General features: G+C 54.0%; 1 protein-coding gene across 1 annotated transcript in view; it reads left to right on the forward strand.

Moving 5' to 3' along the window:
* Window positions 1-2,297: 2,297 nt before the first annotated feature.
* Window positions 2,298-15,654, forward strand: part of LOC140468668 (plasma protease C1 inhibitor-like) — a 45,838-nt gene continuing 32,481 nt past the window's right edge. The window contains exons 1-2 of the mRNA XM_072564745.1: window positions 2,298-2,435; window positions 11,608-11,712. Coding sequence (XP_072420846.1) covers window positions 11,653-11,712 — 60 coding nt within the window. The 5' untranslated portion in view covers window positions 2,298-2,435; window positions 11,608-11,652. The remainder of the gene's footprint in view (window positions 2,436-11,607; window positions 11,713-15,654) is intronic.

Consider the following 15,654-nt stretch of genomic DNA (forward strand, 5'->3'; position numbering starts at 1 on the left):
TTAACTAACTGCCCCTGTGTGTGTGAGTGTGTGTCTGTGTCTGTGTGTGTGTGAGTGTGTGAGAGAGCGCATTCGCCCGTGACCCGTGTGTGTGTCTGCCCGTGTGCGATTGTGCCCAGTGTGTGTCTGTGCCCCTGTGTGTGTCTGTGAGCATGTGCGCCTGTGGCCCTTGTGCCTGTTCCAGTGGTGTATGCAGATGTCTGTGCCCAGTGTGTGTGCGCATCTGTGTCTGTGTGTGTGTGTGTGTGTGTGTCGCGCGCGCCTGTGCCCGTATCTGTGTATGTGCGCCAGTGCCCCTGCGTGAGTGCCTGTGTCTGTGCCCGTGTCTCTGTTTGTGTCTGTGTGGGCCCATGTGTGCGTGTCTGTGCCCCTGTGTGTGGGTGTCTGTGGGTGTGTCTGTGGGGGGGGGGGGGGTGCCTGTGCCCCTATGCGTGTCTGGGGGGGGCGCCTGTGCCCCTGTGGGCGTGTCTGTGGGAGCGCCTGTGCCAGTATCTACGTACGTGTATGGGGTGCATCTGTGCCCATGTCTGTGGGTGTGTGCCTATGCCTGTGTGGGCACCTGTGCCCTGTAATGCGCGGTGCGTCTATGCCCCAGTGTATGTGTCTGTGTCAGTGTGTCTGCGCGTGCATCTGTGCCAGTGTGTCTGTATGGGCACCTGTGCCTGTGTGTGTCTGTGTGCGCGAGTCTGTGTGTCAGTGTCTGTTTTTGTGTGCATGCACGCCTGTTCCTGTGTATCTGTCTGTGTGGGGCGCCTGTGCCCGTGTCTACCCCGTGTCCCTCTGTGCATGTCCAATGTGCACATGCCTGTGCCCCCGCGTGCGTCTGTGCCAGTGAGTCTGTATGCGCCCGTGTGTGTGCACCTGTGCCCTGTCTGTGCGTGTCTGTGCCCATGTGTGTCTTGCCCTGTGTGTGCGCGCGCGCGCGTTTGTGCCCACGTGTCTGCGTGCGTCTGTATATGTGTATGCGCGCATGCGTGCCTGTGCCCCTATGTCTGCACATGTGCCCCTGTGTGTGTCTGTGTGGGCCCATGTGTGTGTGTCTGTGTCTGTTTCTGTTTCCGCCCCTTGGCCCGTGTGTGTGCGCGCCCCTGTGTGTCTTTGCACGTGTGTGTGTGTGCCTCTGCCCCTCTCTGCATGCATCTATGCCCGTTTGTGTGCCCCGTGCCCCTCTGTGCACGCGCGCCTGTGCCCATGTGCATGTCTGCATGTGCACCTGCCTGTTGTCCCTGTTGTGTATGTGCGCCTGTGCGTGTGTGCACGGGTGTTCCTGTGCCAGTGTTTGTGCGCGTGTTCCTGTGCCCCTGTGTGTGGGTGCCTGTGTGCGGGTCTGTGTATGTGCGCCTGTGTGTCTGTGCACACTCGCATGCCTGTGCTCCTTTGGGTGCGTGTACGCACATCTGTGCCCGTGTGTGCGCAGGCTTGTGCCCTGTGCGTGTGCACGAGTGCCTGTGCCCGTGTGTGTGTGTCAGTCTGCACGCACGCGTGTCCATGCACGTGCCTGTGTGTATGTGCGCCTGTGTCTGTGTATGTGCCTGTCTCTGTGCGCGTGTGTGTCTGTGTGGGCCTGTGTGTGCGCCTGTTCCCCGTGTGTGTGTGTCTGTCTGTCTGTCTGTGTGCGCCTGTGTGTGTGTCTGTCTGTCTGTGTGAGCCTGTGTGTGTGTGTGTGTCTGTCTTTGTGCACCTGTGCCCCGTGTGTGTGTGTGTCTGTCTGTGTGCGCCTGTGCCCCGTGTGTGTGTGTGTGTGTGTGTGTGTGTGTGTGTCTGTCTGTGTGTGCCTGTGCCCTGTGTGTGTGTGTGTGTGTGCCTGTGCCCTGTGTGTGTGTGTGTGTGCGCCTGTGCCCCGTGTGTGTGTGTGTCTGTGCACCTGTGCCCCGTGTGTGTGTGTGTGTGTGTGTGCGCGCCTGTGCCCCGTGTGTGTGTGTGTGTGCGCCTGTGCCCCGTGTGAGTGTGTGTGTGTGCGCCTGTGCCCCGTGTGTGTCTGTGTCTGTGTGCGCCTGTGCGCCTGTGCCCCGTGTGTGTCTGTGTGTCTGTGTCTGTGTGCGCCTGTGTGTGTGTCTCTCTGTGACTGGCTGCTGTGAAGCTTAAGTGCGTCTGTGGTGGGGGTGGGTGGGATCTCTGCTCACAGATCTCTGTCTGTGTCAGGGCCGTGTGATCGATGGGTTGGTTTGCCCAGTGCCCGTGAGCTTTGTTGAAGTTGGTGGGGTTCCCGTCAGCGTGTTCAGTGACCATGGGCTCTCTGATCTCTCTGTCGGGAACCTCTGTGTTTACTGCTGGGACAGTGCAATCGATATCGGTTACAGATTAATCTGTCCACTTTCCCCGAACCTATCCATGGCTCCCCTTGTGAGATAACCGATCTGGGCCCGGCTCTGACCCGTCCAAATATTTGGTTGTGTTAATGTTTACCGTGTTAATGTCCAGGAGACCCACACAAGGTAGGTGAAATGACCCTCTGAGCCGCAATTATGCTCCTTTTAAAATCTCAGAACAGGCCTCGCTGAGGGGTTTTACAGGCGCGGGATGGGGCAGCCGCTGTCGGAAGGCTGTCTCTTCCCTGCGTTCAGGGACAAGGGAGAGGAGAGACTGCGAGACAGACAGAGAAACGCAAGAGGAGAGGACTGGGAACCCGTGAAGGGAAAGGGGAAACTAATAGAGACAGAGGGAGCAGCAGAGCGAGTGATTCAGAGAGACGCGGAGTTATACAACGGAACTGGAGAGAGAGAGAGACCGCTAGCAAGATCGAGAGACTGAGAAGCCCAGTTGGTGACAGCAGGAGAGAGACTGGCAAAGAGAGAAACGTTATGATAGAGTGAGAGAGAGAGAGAGTGAACAGAGAAGCACAAAGATGAGAAGTGAACTGCTAGAGAGAGAGAGAGAGAGAGAGACACAGGAAGGGACAGTGATTGAGAGAGGGGAACAGGAATAGAGAGGGAGATGGAAGGGGGAGACTCACACCGAGTGAGGCAGAAGGAGATAGGAAGAGCATCAAACAGACTGACTGGGAACTAAAGAGAGCAACCGAGTGGTGGAACCAGGGAGGGAGAAGAAGGGGGGGGGGGGGTGAGAGCAGACTGAGACACGGTGCACGGCAGTGACCACCAGTGGAAGAGACGGGCAGAGAGAGAGAGAGAGAGAGAGAGATGGTGAACCTTCCGACAAATCCCTCAGGTCTGTCCTGGACTGCAACACGCTGACAACTCATCAGTGACCTGACTCCATCCACACCCATTGCCCTTTCGCATCTTTGGAATGACTAGCCTCCATCCAAAGGAAAAAAAAACACCCACCCAATGTTGGTCAGGCGTTGGTGATCAATCAGGCGAGTGCGTTTCCAGGATATCCCCCCCCCCCCCCTGTTGTGCGTCAGTACTCCCTTCTCGCTCCAGAGAGATCTGGCTTGAACCTTAGAACCCTGTCCCCGTTCCCCTCCAAACCCCCAGCCTTGTCCAACATTCAACCCCTTGCTCCAAGCTAGTGGAAATAGTTTCTCTTGTATCGATAGGGTAAATAGATGAGGTCTTTTCCCTGGGGGTGGGGGAGTCCAGAACTAGAGGGGCACAGGTTTAGGGTGAGAGGGGAAAGATATAAGAGAGACCTAAGGGGCAACTTTTTCACCCAGAGGGTGGTACGTGTACGGAATGAGCTGCCAGAGGATGTGGTGGGGGCTGGTACAATGACAACATTTAAGAGGCATTTGGATGGGGATATGGATAGGAAGGGTTTGGGGGGATATGGGCCGGGTGCTGGCAGGTGGGACTAGATTGGGTTAGGATATCTGGTCGGCATGGACGGGTTGGACCGAAGGGTCTGTTTCCCTGCTGTACCTCTCCGACCCGCTCAATATCTGAGCAACTTGGATCGGATTCCCCCTTAACCCTGGCAATTCCAGGGATCATGACCTGGTTTGCTCCCTGTTGTAACCTAACCCTTGTTCGACGATCCGACTCTGGAGTGGGTGGGTGGGTGGGCGAGTGTGTTGTTTGTAAGGGGACCGTGATGTCACGAGAACATTGATTCATTCACTGGCCCTCCCTCGGCACAGAGAGAGACACCGAGGAGAGCTCCCTCTACCATTTTGAATCAACAACAGACGCAGTGTAGCTCCCTCACCTTTCACACTGATGGTATCACCTTGACATTGGGTCTGGGAGTTGCCTCAGAAGTTAAAAATAAGTGCAACAACTTCCCAAGTGCTAGGATTTCCAGACCTGGGATGATAGAAAGCACTATCCCAGTTTCTCTGCTTGGATCAGGATTTTTATTTATCACACATTATTACAGGGAAACAGGTATCGACTCTGTGATGTGGCACTATAATTTTGGAATGTAATCCCCTTACCCCCCCCCCCCCCCCCCACACACACAGCATGAAGTATAGGTGAAGGAGAGCTGGGAGGCAGTTTGGTGGTTAGTATTGGTGGGTTGCTGACATGACTCCCGTGATTCCTGTCAGAACAGTGCTTCTCAGACATTTTCCTTTGGATGTTTCCACTGGTTTGCAAGAGGCTGATCCACTCGGATAAGGAGGTCTCTGCCTGTTAAGTTAAACGTCACAGGGTAGAGCAACTGCTGAAGGAAGGATTAATGAATCATAGAATTCCCTGCAGCGTGGAAACAGGCCCTTCGGCACGACAGGTCCACCCCGACCCTCCAAAGAGTAACCCACCCAGACTCATTTCCCCACCCTATTTTGCAATGTTTACCCCTGACTTAGGCAGCTAACCTGCACATCCCTGAACACTGTGGGACAATTTAGCACGGCCAATCCACCCTAACCTGCACATCCCTGAACACTGTGGGACAATTTAGCACGGCCAATCCACCCTAACCTGCACATCCCTGAACACTGTGGGACAATTTAGCACGGCCAATCCACCCTAACCTACACATCCCTGAACACTGTGGGACAATTTAGCACGGCCAATCCACCCTAACCTACACATCCCTGAGCACTGTGGGACAATTTAGCACGGCCAATCCCCCCTAACCTACGCATCCCTGAACACTGTGGGACAATTTAGCACGGCCAATCCACCCTAACCTACACATCCCTGAACACTGTGGGACAATTTAGCACGGCCAATCCACCCTAACCTACACATCCCTGGACTGTGAGACGAAATCGGAGCACCCGGTGGAAACTCACGCAGAAGCGGGGAGAGTGTGTGGAGTTCGCACAGTGACCCCTGAGGTTGGAATTAAACCTGGGACCCTGACACTGTGAGGCAGCAGCGCTAACCACTGTGCTGCCCCCTTTAAAATGGGTTGTGAAGCCAACGCAGGGAATGCTGGCGTCACTTCAGGCAGCATCTGTGGGGCAAGAGAAAGCGCGTTAATTTTCTGGGTGGGCCGTGACCCCTTCAAGGCCTTGCTTTTGTTGAACTGGGGTTTGACTGCAGAGAACAGAGAGACCGCTTCTACGCTGACAGAGATCAAAACGCTTGTGATCCGTCTTGTTCCCGGACCCAAACTGCTTGAGAACAATTCGGGTGGAGATTGGCAGGAGAAAAGGCTTGTGCTATTGAAGTTGGCCACCCGTCCTTGGACCAGCGGACGTCTCCCAGCAGGTTGACAGAGGGGCCCTTGGCACCAGTGCGGAAAACCATAAAGCCAGCCGTGTTCCTTCCACAATTGGTTCCTCAGTTTCAGAGAACAGCATTCCAAAAGACACACCCTTCACAAGAGGAGGTTCATGTGCAGGTTGGGTATCACGTCGGAAATCCTTCCAAGGGAGGGATTCCTGCACATCCCTCGATGAGAACCTCTACCATCAGCTGCTGCCACTAAGGAGCGCTAGTGAGCGGGTGGGGCACACTGCCCACCCCAGACCCGGACACGCCCTCCACCCCCTACACCCCCTCCCTATCTCTGTAACCCCCCTCCGGCCCCTACACCCCCTCCCTATCTCTGTAACCCCCTCCAGCCCCTACACCCCATCCCTATCTCTGTAACCCCCCTCCAGCCCCTACACCCCCTCCCTATCTCTGTAACCCCCTCCAGCCCCTACACCCCCTCCCTATCTCTGTAACCCCCCTCCGGCCCCTACACCCCCTCCCTATCTCTGTAACCCCCTCCAGCCCCTACCCCCCCACCCTATCTCTGTAACCCCCCTCCAGCCCCTACACCCCCTCCCTATCTCTGTAACCCCCTCCAACCCCTACACCCCCTCCCTATCTCTGTAAACCCCTCCAGCCCCTACACCCCCTCCCTATCTCTGTAACCCCCCTCCAGCCCCTACACCCCCTCCCTATCTCAGTAACCCCCCTCCAGCCCCTACACCCCCTCCCTATCTCTGTAAACCCCTCCAGCCCCTACACCCCCTCCCTATCTCTGTAACCCCCCTCCAGCCCCTACACCCCCTCCCTATCTCTGTAACCCCCCTCCAGCCCCTACACCCCCTCCCTATCTCTGTAACCCCCCTCCAGCCCCTACACCCCCTCCCTATCTCTGTAACCCCCTCCAACCCCTACACCCCCTCCCTATCTCTGTAAACCCCTCCAGCCCCTACACCCCCTCCCTATCTCTGTAACCCCCCTCCAGCCCCTACACCCCCTCCCTATCTCAGTAACCCCCCTCCAGCCCCTACACCCCCTCCCTATCTCTGTAAACCCCTCCAGCCCCTACACCCCCTCCCTATCTCTGTAACCCCCCTCCAGCCCCTACACCCCCTCCCTATCTCTGTAACCCCCCTCCAGCCCCTACACCCCCTCCCTATCTCTGTAACCCCCTCCAGCCCCTACACCCCCTCCCTACCTCTATAACCTTATACCATTTTCACAATTACAGGAGGTGGTGAGGGAACCAACAGGGGGGGAGAAACATCCCTGACCCCATCCTCACCAATCTGCCGGCGGGAGATGGATCTGTCCCTGTCCGTATCGGTCAGAGTGACCACCCGCCCAGTCCATGCGGAGACCAAGTCCCACCTTCACATTGAGAAGACCCTCCATCGTGTTGTGTGGCACTACCACCATACTAAAGACCGGGGGGGGGGGCATCCGTGAGGGGCTAGGGGTCACCGACAGCAGCAGAACCGTCCTCCAGCACAATCTGTAACCTCACGGCCCGGCACACACCGCACTCGACCATTCCCTTCAAGCCAGGGGGCGGATCGACCCTGGTTCAGTGGAGAGAGGGGGCAGGAGGGGCAGGCCAGGGGGCAGTGCCAGGGCACACCCGAAGATGAGGGGTCAACCTGGTGAAGCCCCCCCAGACAGGACGACCCGCCAAACAGCAAGGGACAGGCAGAGCCAAGTGATCCCAGAACCAACTGGGAATAAACCTGACCAAAATGATTCAAACAGAATTCTAAACCTGGTTCAGAACTGAGTTGAGGACACAGTGAGTGGCCTCATGTGTATCCGACCGGCCATACACCCAACTCGATAAACAACAGTCCACAGCAGTTGGCTTTCTGACAACATGCTCCGTTTATTCACTGTTTAAGAAGCACTTTCTGACCGTTTGTATTTCAGAAAGAAGGGATCATCACCATAATGCTGCGATTTTAGAAATCCAAATTATCGCGCTCTTGCAGAAAGATCATCGAATCCCCACGGTGTGGGAATAAGACCTTCGGCGAAACAAATCCACACCGACCCACTGAAGAGCAACACACACAGACCCATTCCCCACTACGTTATTACTCCACATTTAACCACGGCCAATCCACCCTAACCTACACATCCCTGAACACTATGGGACAATTTAGCACGGCCAATCCACCCTAACCTACACATCCCTGAACACTGTGGGACAATTTCCCATGGCCAATCCACACTAACCTACACATCCCTGAACACTGTGGGACAATTTAGCATAGCCAATCCACCCTAACCTACACATCCCTGAACACTGTGGGACAATTGAGCACGGCCAATCCACCCTGACCTACACATCCCTGAACACTGTGGGACAATTTAGCACGGCCAATCCACCCTAACCTACACATCCCTGAACACTATGGGACAATTTAGCACGGCCAATCCCCCCCTAACCTACACATCCCTGAACACTGTGGGACAATTTAGCACGGCCAATCCACCCTAACCTACACATCCCTGAACACTATGGGACAATTTAGCACGGCCAATCCCCCCCTAACCTACACATCCCTGAACACTGTGGGACAATTTAGCACGGCCAATCCACACTAACCTACACATCCCTGAACACTATGGGACAATTTAGCACGGCCAATCCACCCTAACCTACACATCCCTGAACACTATGGGACAATTTAGCACGGCCAATCCACCCTAACCTACACATCCCTGAACACTATGGGACAATTTAGCACGGCCAATCCCCCCCTAACCTACACATCCCTGAACACTGTGGGACAATTTAGCACGGCCAATTCACCCTAACCTACACATCCCTGAACACTATGGGACAATTTAGCACGGCCAATCCACCCTAACCTGCACATCCCTGAACACTTTGGGACAATTTAGCACGGCCAATCCACCCTAACCTACACATCCCTGAACACTATGGGACAATTTAGCACGACCAATCCACCCTAACCTACACATCCCTGAACACTGTGGGACAATTTAGCACGGCCAATCCACCCTAACCTACACATCCCTGAACACTATGGGACAATTTAGCACGGCCAATCCACCCTAACCTTCACATCCCTGAACACTATGGGACAATTTAGCACGGCCAATCCACCCTAACCTACACATCCCTGAACACTATGGGACAATTTAGCACGTCCAATCCACCCTAACCTACACATCCCTGAACACTATGGGACAATTTAGCACGACCAATCCACCCTAAACTACACATCCCTGAACACTATGGGACAATTTAGCACGTCCAATCCACCCTAACCTACACATCCCTGAACACTATGGGACAATTTAGCACGTCCAATCCACCCTAACCTACACATTCCTGAACACTATGGGACAATTTAGCACGGCCAATCCACCCTAACCTACACATCCCTGAACACTGTGGGACAATTTAGCACGGTCAATCCACCCTAACCTACACATCCCTGAACACTATGGGACAATTTAGCACGGCCAATCCACCCTAACCTACACATCCCTGAACACTATGGGACAATTTAGCATGGCCAATCCACCCTTACCTACACATCCCTGAACACTATGGGACAATTTAGCATGGCCAATCCACCCTAACCTACACATCCCTGAACACTGTGGGACAATTTAGCACGACCAATCCACCCTAAACTACACATCCCTGAACACTATGGGACAATTTAGCACGGCCAATCCACCCTAACCTGCACATCCCTGAACACTTTGGGACAATTTAGCACGGCCAATCCACCCTAACCTACACATCCCTGAACACTATGGGACAATTTAGCACGACCAATCCACCCTAACCTACACATCCCTGAACACTATGGGACAATTTAGCACGGCCAACCCACCCTAACCTGCACATCCCTGAACACTATGGGACAATTTAGCACGGCCAATCCACCCTAACCTACACATCCCTGAACACTATGGGACAATTTAGCACGTCCAATCCACCCTAACCTACACATCCCTGAACACTATGGGACAATTTAGCACGACCAATCCACCCTAAACTACACATCCCTGAACACTATGGGACAATTTAGCACGTCCAATCCACCCTAACCTACACATCCCTGAACACTATGGGACAATTTAGCACGTCCAATCCACCCTAACCTACACATCCCTGAACACTATGGGACAATTTAGCACGGCCAATCCACCCTAACCTACACATCCCTGAACACTGTGGGACAATTTAGCACGGTCAATCCACCCTAACCTACACATCCCTGAACACTATGGGACAATTTAGCACGGCCAATCCACCCTAACCTACACATCCCTGAACACTATGGGACAATTTAGCATGGCCAATCCACCCTTACCTACACATCCCTGAACACTATGGGACAATTTAGCATGGCCAATCCACCCTAACCTACACATCCCTGAACACTGTGGGACAATTTAGCACGACCAATCCACCCTAAACTACACATCCCTGAACACTATGGGACAATTTAGCACGGCCAATCCACCCTAACCTACACATCCCTGAACACTATGGGACAATTTAGCACGGCCAATCCACCCTAACCTACACATCCCTGAACACTATGGGACAATTTTGCACGACCAATCCACCCTAACCTACACATCCCTGAACACTATGGGACAATTTAGCATGGCCAATCCACCCTAACCTACACATCCCTGAACACTACGGGACAATTTAGCACGGCCAATCCACCCTAACCTACACATCTAAATTACCCCATAGTGTTCAGGGATGTGTAGGTTAGGGTGGATTGGTCAGGGGTGAATACAGGGTTCGATGATTGGGTCTGGATGGGTTAGTCTTCAGGAGTCGTTGGGCTGAATGGCCTGTTCCCACACTGTAGGGATTCGATGCTCTCAGGGACCTTGTACACCAGCTAACTGTGTATGACACTGTGTGAATGTTTTGTATGAAAAGGAGAAGTTGGGAAAGACACAGTTCGGTTGTGGTAGTCCTGGCCAGTCCACTATGGCAACGACACCCCAGCAACTGGTCCAATCACCTTCACTTGCAGTTTGTGGTGGACAGAAAATATGCAACAAGGCTAAGAGAAGGGGGCTGAATGGCCTCCTGTTCCTGTGGGACAGGCTGGGGATGGGGGGCCTGAATGGCCTCCTGTTCCTGTGGGACAGGCTGGGGAAGGGGGGGCTGAATGGCCTCCTGTTTCTGTGGGATAGGTTGGAGAAGGGGGGGCTGAATGGCCTCCTGTTTCTGTGGGACAGGTTGGAGAAGGGGGGGCTGAATGGCCTCCTGTTTCTGTGGGACAGGCTGGAGAAGGGGGGGGCTGAATGGCCTCCTGTTTCTGTGGGACAGGCTGGGGGAGGGGGGCCTGAATGGCCTCCTGTTCCTGTGGGACAGGCTTGTGAAGGGGGGGCTGAATGGCCTCCTGTTCCTGTGGGACAGACTGGGGAAGGGGGGGCTGAATGGTCTCCTGTTCCTGTGGGACAGGCTGGAGAAGGGGGGGCTGAATGGTCTGTACCTGTATAATATTCATGGTAATATTGAGGAAGTATTATACTTTTGCTAGTTTTATAAAGCAGGGGGACATACTGTCAGGGGGATGTAGAGGGAGCTCTACACTGTATCTAACCCCCCCCCGTGCTGTCCCTGTCCCTGGGAGCGCTGGATACTGACACTGGGTATAAAGTGGGAGGGGGGACACACTGTCAGGGGGATGTAGAGGGAGCTCTACACTGTATCTAACCCCCCTGTCCCTGTCCCTGGGAGCGCTGGATACTGACACTGGGTATAAAGTGGGAGGGGGACACACTGTCAGGGGGATGTAGAGGGAGCTCTACACTGTATCTACCCCCCCCCCCCCCCCCCCCGTGCTGTCCCTGTCCCTGGGAGCACTGGATGCTGACCCTGGGTATAAAGTGGGAGGGGGGGGACACACTGTCAGGGGGATGTAGAGGGAGCTCTACACTGTATCTAACCCCCCTGTCCCTGTCCCTGGGAGCGCTGGATACTGACCCTGGGTATACATTGCACTGTAACGTTTGTTCTGTTCTTTCCTGCTGGTTGTAGAGAGTTGTTGTCCAGAGTGAAGACGTTGTGACACATTGAGCAGTGATGATGACGTCTCTGGGAGTTCCCCGTGTGCTGACAGCTGCTTGTTTCCTGTCTCTTGTGGTACAGAGCATCACATCAGAACTCACCACACCCCGTGGAATTCCCCACCCTCTGTGGAGTGGGCTGGTTTTAAAACACGGGGGGATGGGGGTGGGGGGAGTGGGGAGCAAGAGACACCCACTGGATTGGCAATTATGTATCTGTGTGTGTGTGTGTGTGCATGTGTCTGTGTGAGTGTCTGTGTGAATGTATGTGTCTGTGTGTTTGTGTGCGCATGTGTCTGTATGTGAGTGTTTGTGTGTGTGTGAATGTTTATGTGTGCATGTGTCTGTGTGTGTGTGTGTGAATGTTGGTGTGCGCGTGTCTGCCTGTGTGTGAAGGTTGGTGTGCGCATGTCTGCCTGTGTGTGAATGTTGGTGTGCGCGTGTCTGAGTGTGTGTGAATGTTGGTGTGTGCGTGTCTGCCTGTGTGTGAATGTTTGTGTGTGCATGTGTCTGTGTGTCTGAATGTTAGTGTGCGTGTGTCTGCCTGTGTGTGAATGTTGGTGTGCGCGTGTCTGCCTGTGTGTGAATGTTGGTGTGCGTGTCTGCCTGTGTGTGAATGTTGGTGTATGCGTGTCTGCCTGTGTGTGAATGTTGGTGTGTGCGTGTCTGCCTGTCTGTGAATGTTGGTGTGCGTGTCTGCCTGTGTGTGAATGTTGGTGTATGCGTGTCTGCCTGTGTGTGAATGTTGGTGTATGCGTGTCTGCCTGTATGTGAATGTTGGTGTGCGTGTGTCTGCCTGTGTGTGAATGTTTGTGTGTGCATGTGTCTGTGTGTGTGAATGTTGGTGTGCGTGTGTCTGCCTGTGTGTGAATGTTGGTGTGCGTGTCTGCCTGTGTGTGAATGTTGGTGTGCGTGTCTGCCTGTGTGTGAATGTTGGTGTATGCGTGTCTGCCTGTGTGTGAATGTTGGTGTGTGTGCATGTCTGCCTGTGTGTGAATGTTGGTGTGCGCGTGTCTGCCTGTGTGTGAATGTTGGTGTGCGCGTGTCTGCCTGTGTGTGAATGTTGGTGTGCGTGTCTGCCTGTGTGTGAATGTTGGTGTGCGCGTGTCTGCCTGTGTGTGAATGTTGGTGTGTGTGCATGTCTGCCTGTGTGTGAATGTTGGTGTGCGCGTGTCTGCCTGTGTGTGAATGTTGGTGTGCGTGTGTCTGCCTGTGTGTGAAGGTTGGTGTGCGTGTCTGCCTGTGTGTGAATGTTGGTGTGCGCGTGTCTGCCTGTGTGTGAATGTTGGTGTGCGCGTGTCTGCCTGTGTGTGAATGTTGGTGTGCGTGTCTGCCTGTGTGTGAATGTTGGTGTGTGTGCATGTCTGCCTGTGTGTGAATGTTGGTGTGTGTGCATGTCTGCCTGTGTGTGAAGGTTGGTGTGTGCATATCTGCCTGTGTGTGAATGTTGGTGTGCGCGTGTCTGCCTGTGTGTGAATGTTGGTGTGCGTGTCTGCCTGTGTGTGAATGTTGGTGTGTGTGCATGTCTGCCTGTGTGTGAATGTTGGTGTGTGTGCATGTCTGCCTGTGTGTGAAGGTTGGTGTGTGCATGTCTTCCTGTGGGTGAATGTTGGTGTGTGTGCATGTCTGCCTGTGTGTGAATGTTGGTGTGTGTGCATGTCTGCCTGTGTGTGAATGTTGGTGTGTGTGCATGTCTGCCTGTGTGTGAAGGTTGGTGTGTGCATGTCTGCCTGTGGGTGAATGTTGGTGTGTGTGCATGTCTGCCTGTGTGTGAATGTTGGTGTGTGTGCATGTCTGCCTGTGTGTGAAGGTTGGTGTGCGCGTGTCTGCCTGTGTATGAAGGTTGGTGTGCGTGTCTGCCAGTGTGTGAATGTTGGTGTGCGCGTGTCTGCCTGTGTGTGAATGTTGGTGTGCGTGTGTCTGCCTGTGTGTGAATGTTGGTGTATGCGTGTCTGCCTGTGTGTGAATGTTGGTGTGCGCGTGTCTGCCTGTGTGTGAATGTTGGTGTGCGTGTCTGCCTGTGTGTGAATGTTGGTGTGTGTGCATGTCTGCCTGTGTGTGAATGTTGGTGTGTGTGCATGTCTGCCTGTATGTGAATGTTGGTGTGCGCGTGTCTGCCTGTGTGTGAAGGTTGGTGTGTGCGTATCTGCCTGTGTGTGAATGTTGGTGTGTGCATGTCTGCCTGTGTGTGAATGTTGCTGTGCGCGTGTCTGCCTGTGTATGAAGGTTGGTGTGCGTGTCTGCCTGTGTGTGAATGTTGGTGTGCGCGTGTCTGCCTGTGTGTGAATGTTGGTGTGCGTGTCTGCCTGTGTGTGAATGTTGGTGTGCGCGTGTCTGCCTGTGTGTGAATGTTAGTGTGCGTGTGTCTGCCTGTGTGGGAATGTTTGTGTGTGCATGTGTCTGTGTGTCTGAATGTTAGTGTGCGTGTGTCTGCCTGTGTGTGAATGTTGGTGTGCGCGTGTCTGCCTGTGTGTGAATGTTGGTGTGCGTGTCTGCCTGTGTGTGAATGTTGGTGTATGCGTGTCTGCCTGTGTGTGAATGTTGGTGTGTGTGTGTCTGCCTGTGTGTGAATGTTGGTGTGCGTGTCTGCCTGTGTGTGAATGTTGGTGTATGCGTGTCTGCCTGTGTGTGAATGTTGGTGTGCGCGTGTCTGCCTGTGTGTGAATGTTGGTGTGCGTGTCTGCCTGTGTGTGAATGTTGGTGTATGCGTGTCTGCCTGTGTGTGAATGTTGGTGTATGCGTGTCTGCCTGTATGTGAATGTTGGTGTGCGTGTGTCTGCCTGTGTGTGAATGTTTGTGTGTGCATGTGTCTGTGTGTGTGAATGTTGGTGTGCGTGTGTCTGCCTGTATGTGAATGTTGGTGTGCGCGTGTCTGCCTGTGTGTGAATGTTGGTGTGCGTGTCTGCCTGTGTGTGAATGTTGGTGTATGCGTGTCTGCCTGTGTGTGAATGTTGGTGTGTGTGCATGTCTGCCTGTGTGTGAATGTTGGTGTGTGCGTGTCTGCCTGTGTGTGAATGTTGGTGTGCGCGTGTCTGCCTGTGTGTGAATGTTGGTGTGCGTGTCTGCCTGTGTGTGAATGTTGGTGTGCGCGTGTCTGCCTGTGTGTGAATGTTGGTGTGTGTGCATGTCTGCCTGTGTGTGAATGTTGGTGTGTGTGCATGTCTGCCTGTGTGTGAATGTTGGTGTGCGCGTGTCTGCCTGTGTGTGAATGTTGGTGTGCACGTGTCTGCCTGTGTGTGAAGGTTGGTGTGTGCGTATCTGCCTGTGTGTGAATGTTGGTGTGCGCGTGTCTGCCTGTGTGTGAATGTTGGTGTGCGTGTCTGCCTGTGTGTGAATGTTGGTGTGTGTGCATGTCTGCCTGTGTGTGAATGTTGGTGTGTGTGCATGTCTGCCTGTGTGTGAAGGTTGGTGTGTGCATGTCTGCCTGTGGGTGAATGTTGGTGTGTGTGCATGTCTGCCTGTGTGTGAATGTTGGTGTGTGTGCATGTCTGCCTGTGTGTGAATGTTGGTGTGTGTGCATGTCTGCCTGTGTGTGAAGGTTGGTGTGTGCATGTCTGCCTGTGGGTGAATGTTGGTGTGTGTGCATGTCTGCCTGTGTGTGAATGTTGGTGTGTGTGCATGTCTGCCTGTGTGTGAAGGTTGGTGTGCGCGTGTCTGCCTGTGTATGAAGGTTGGTGTGCGTGTCTGCCTGTGTGTGAATGTTGGTGTGCGCGTGTCTGCCTGTGTGTGAATGTTGGTGTGCGCGTGTCTGCCTGTGTGTGAATGTTGGTGTATGCGTGTCTGCCTGTGTGTGAATGTTGGTGTGCGTGTCTGCCTGTGTGTGAATGTTGGTGTGTGTGCATGTCTGCCTGTGTGTGAATGTTGGTGTGTGTGCATGTCTGCCTGTATGTGAATGTTGGTGTGCGCGTGTCTGCCTGTGTGTGAAGGTTGGTGTGTGCGTATCTGCCTGTGTGTGAATGTTGGTGTGTGCGTGTCTGCCTGTGTGTGAATGTTGGTGTGCGCGTGTCTGCCTGTGTGT

Source organism: Chiloscyllium punctatum, chromosome 47, assembly GCF_047496795.1.
Source record: "Chiloscyllium punctatum isolate Juve2018m chromosome 47, sChiPun1.3, whole genome shotgun sequence".
NCBI lineage: Eukaryota > Metazoa > Chordata > Chondrichthyes > Orectolobiformes > Hemiscylliidae > Chiloscyllium > Chiloscyllium punctatum.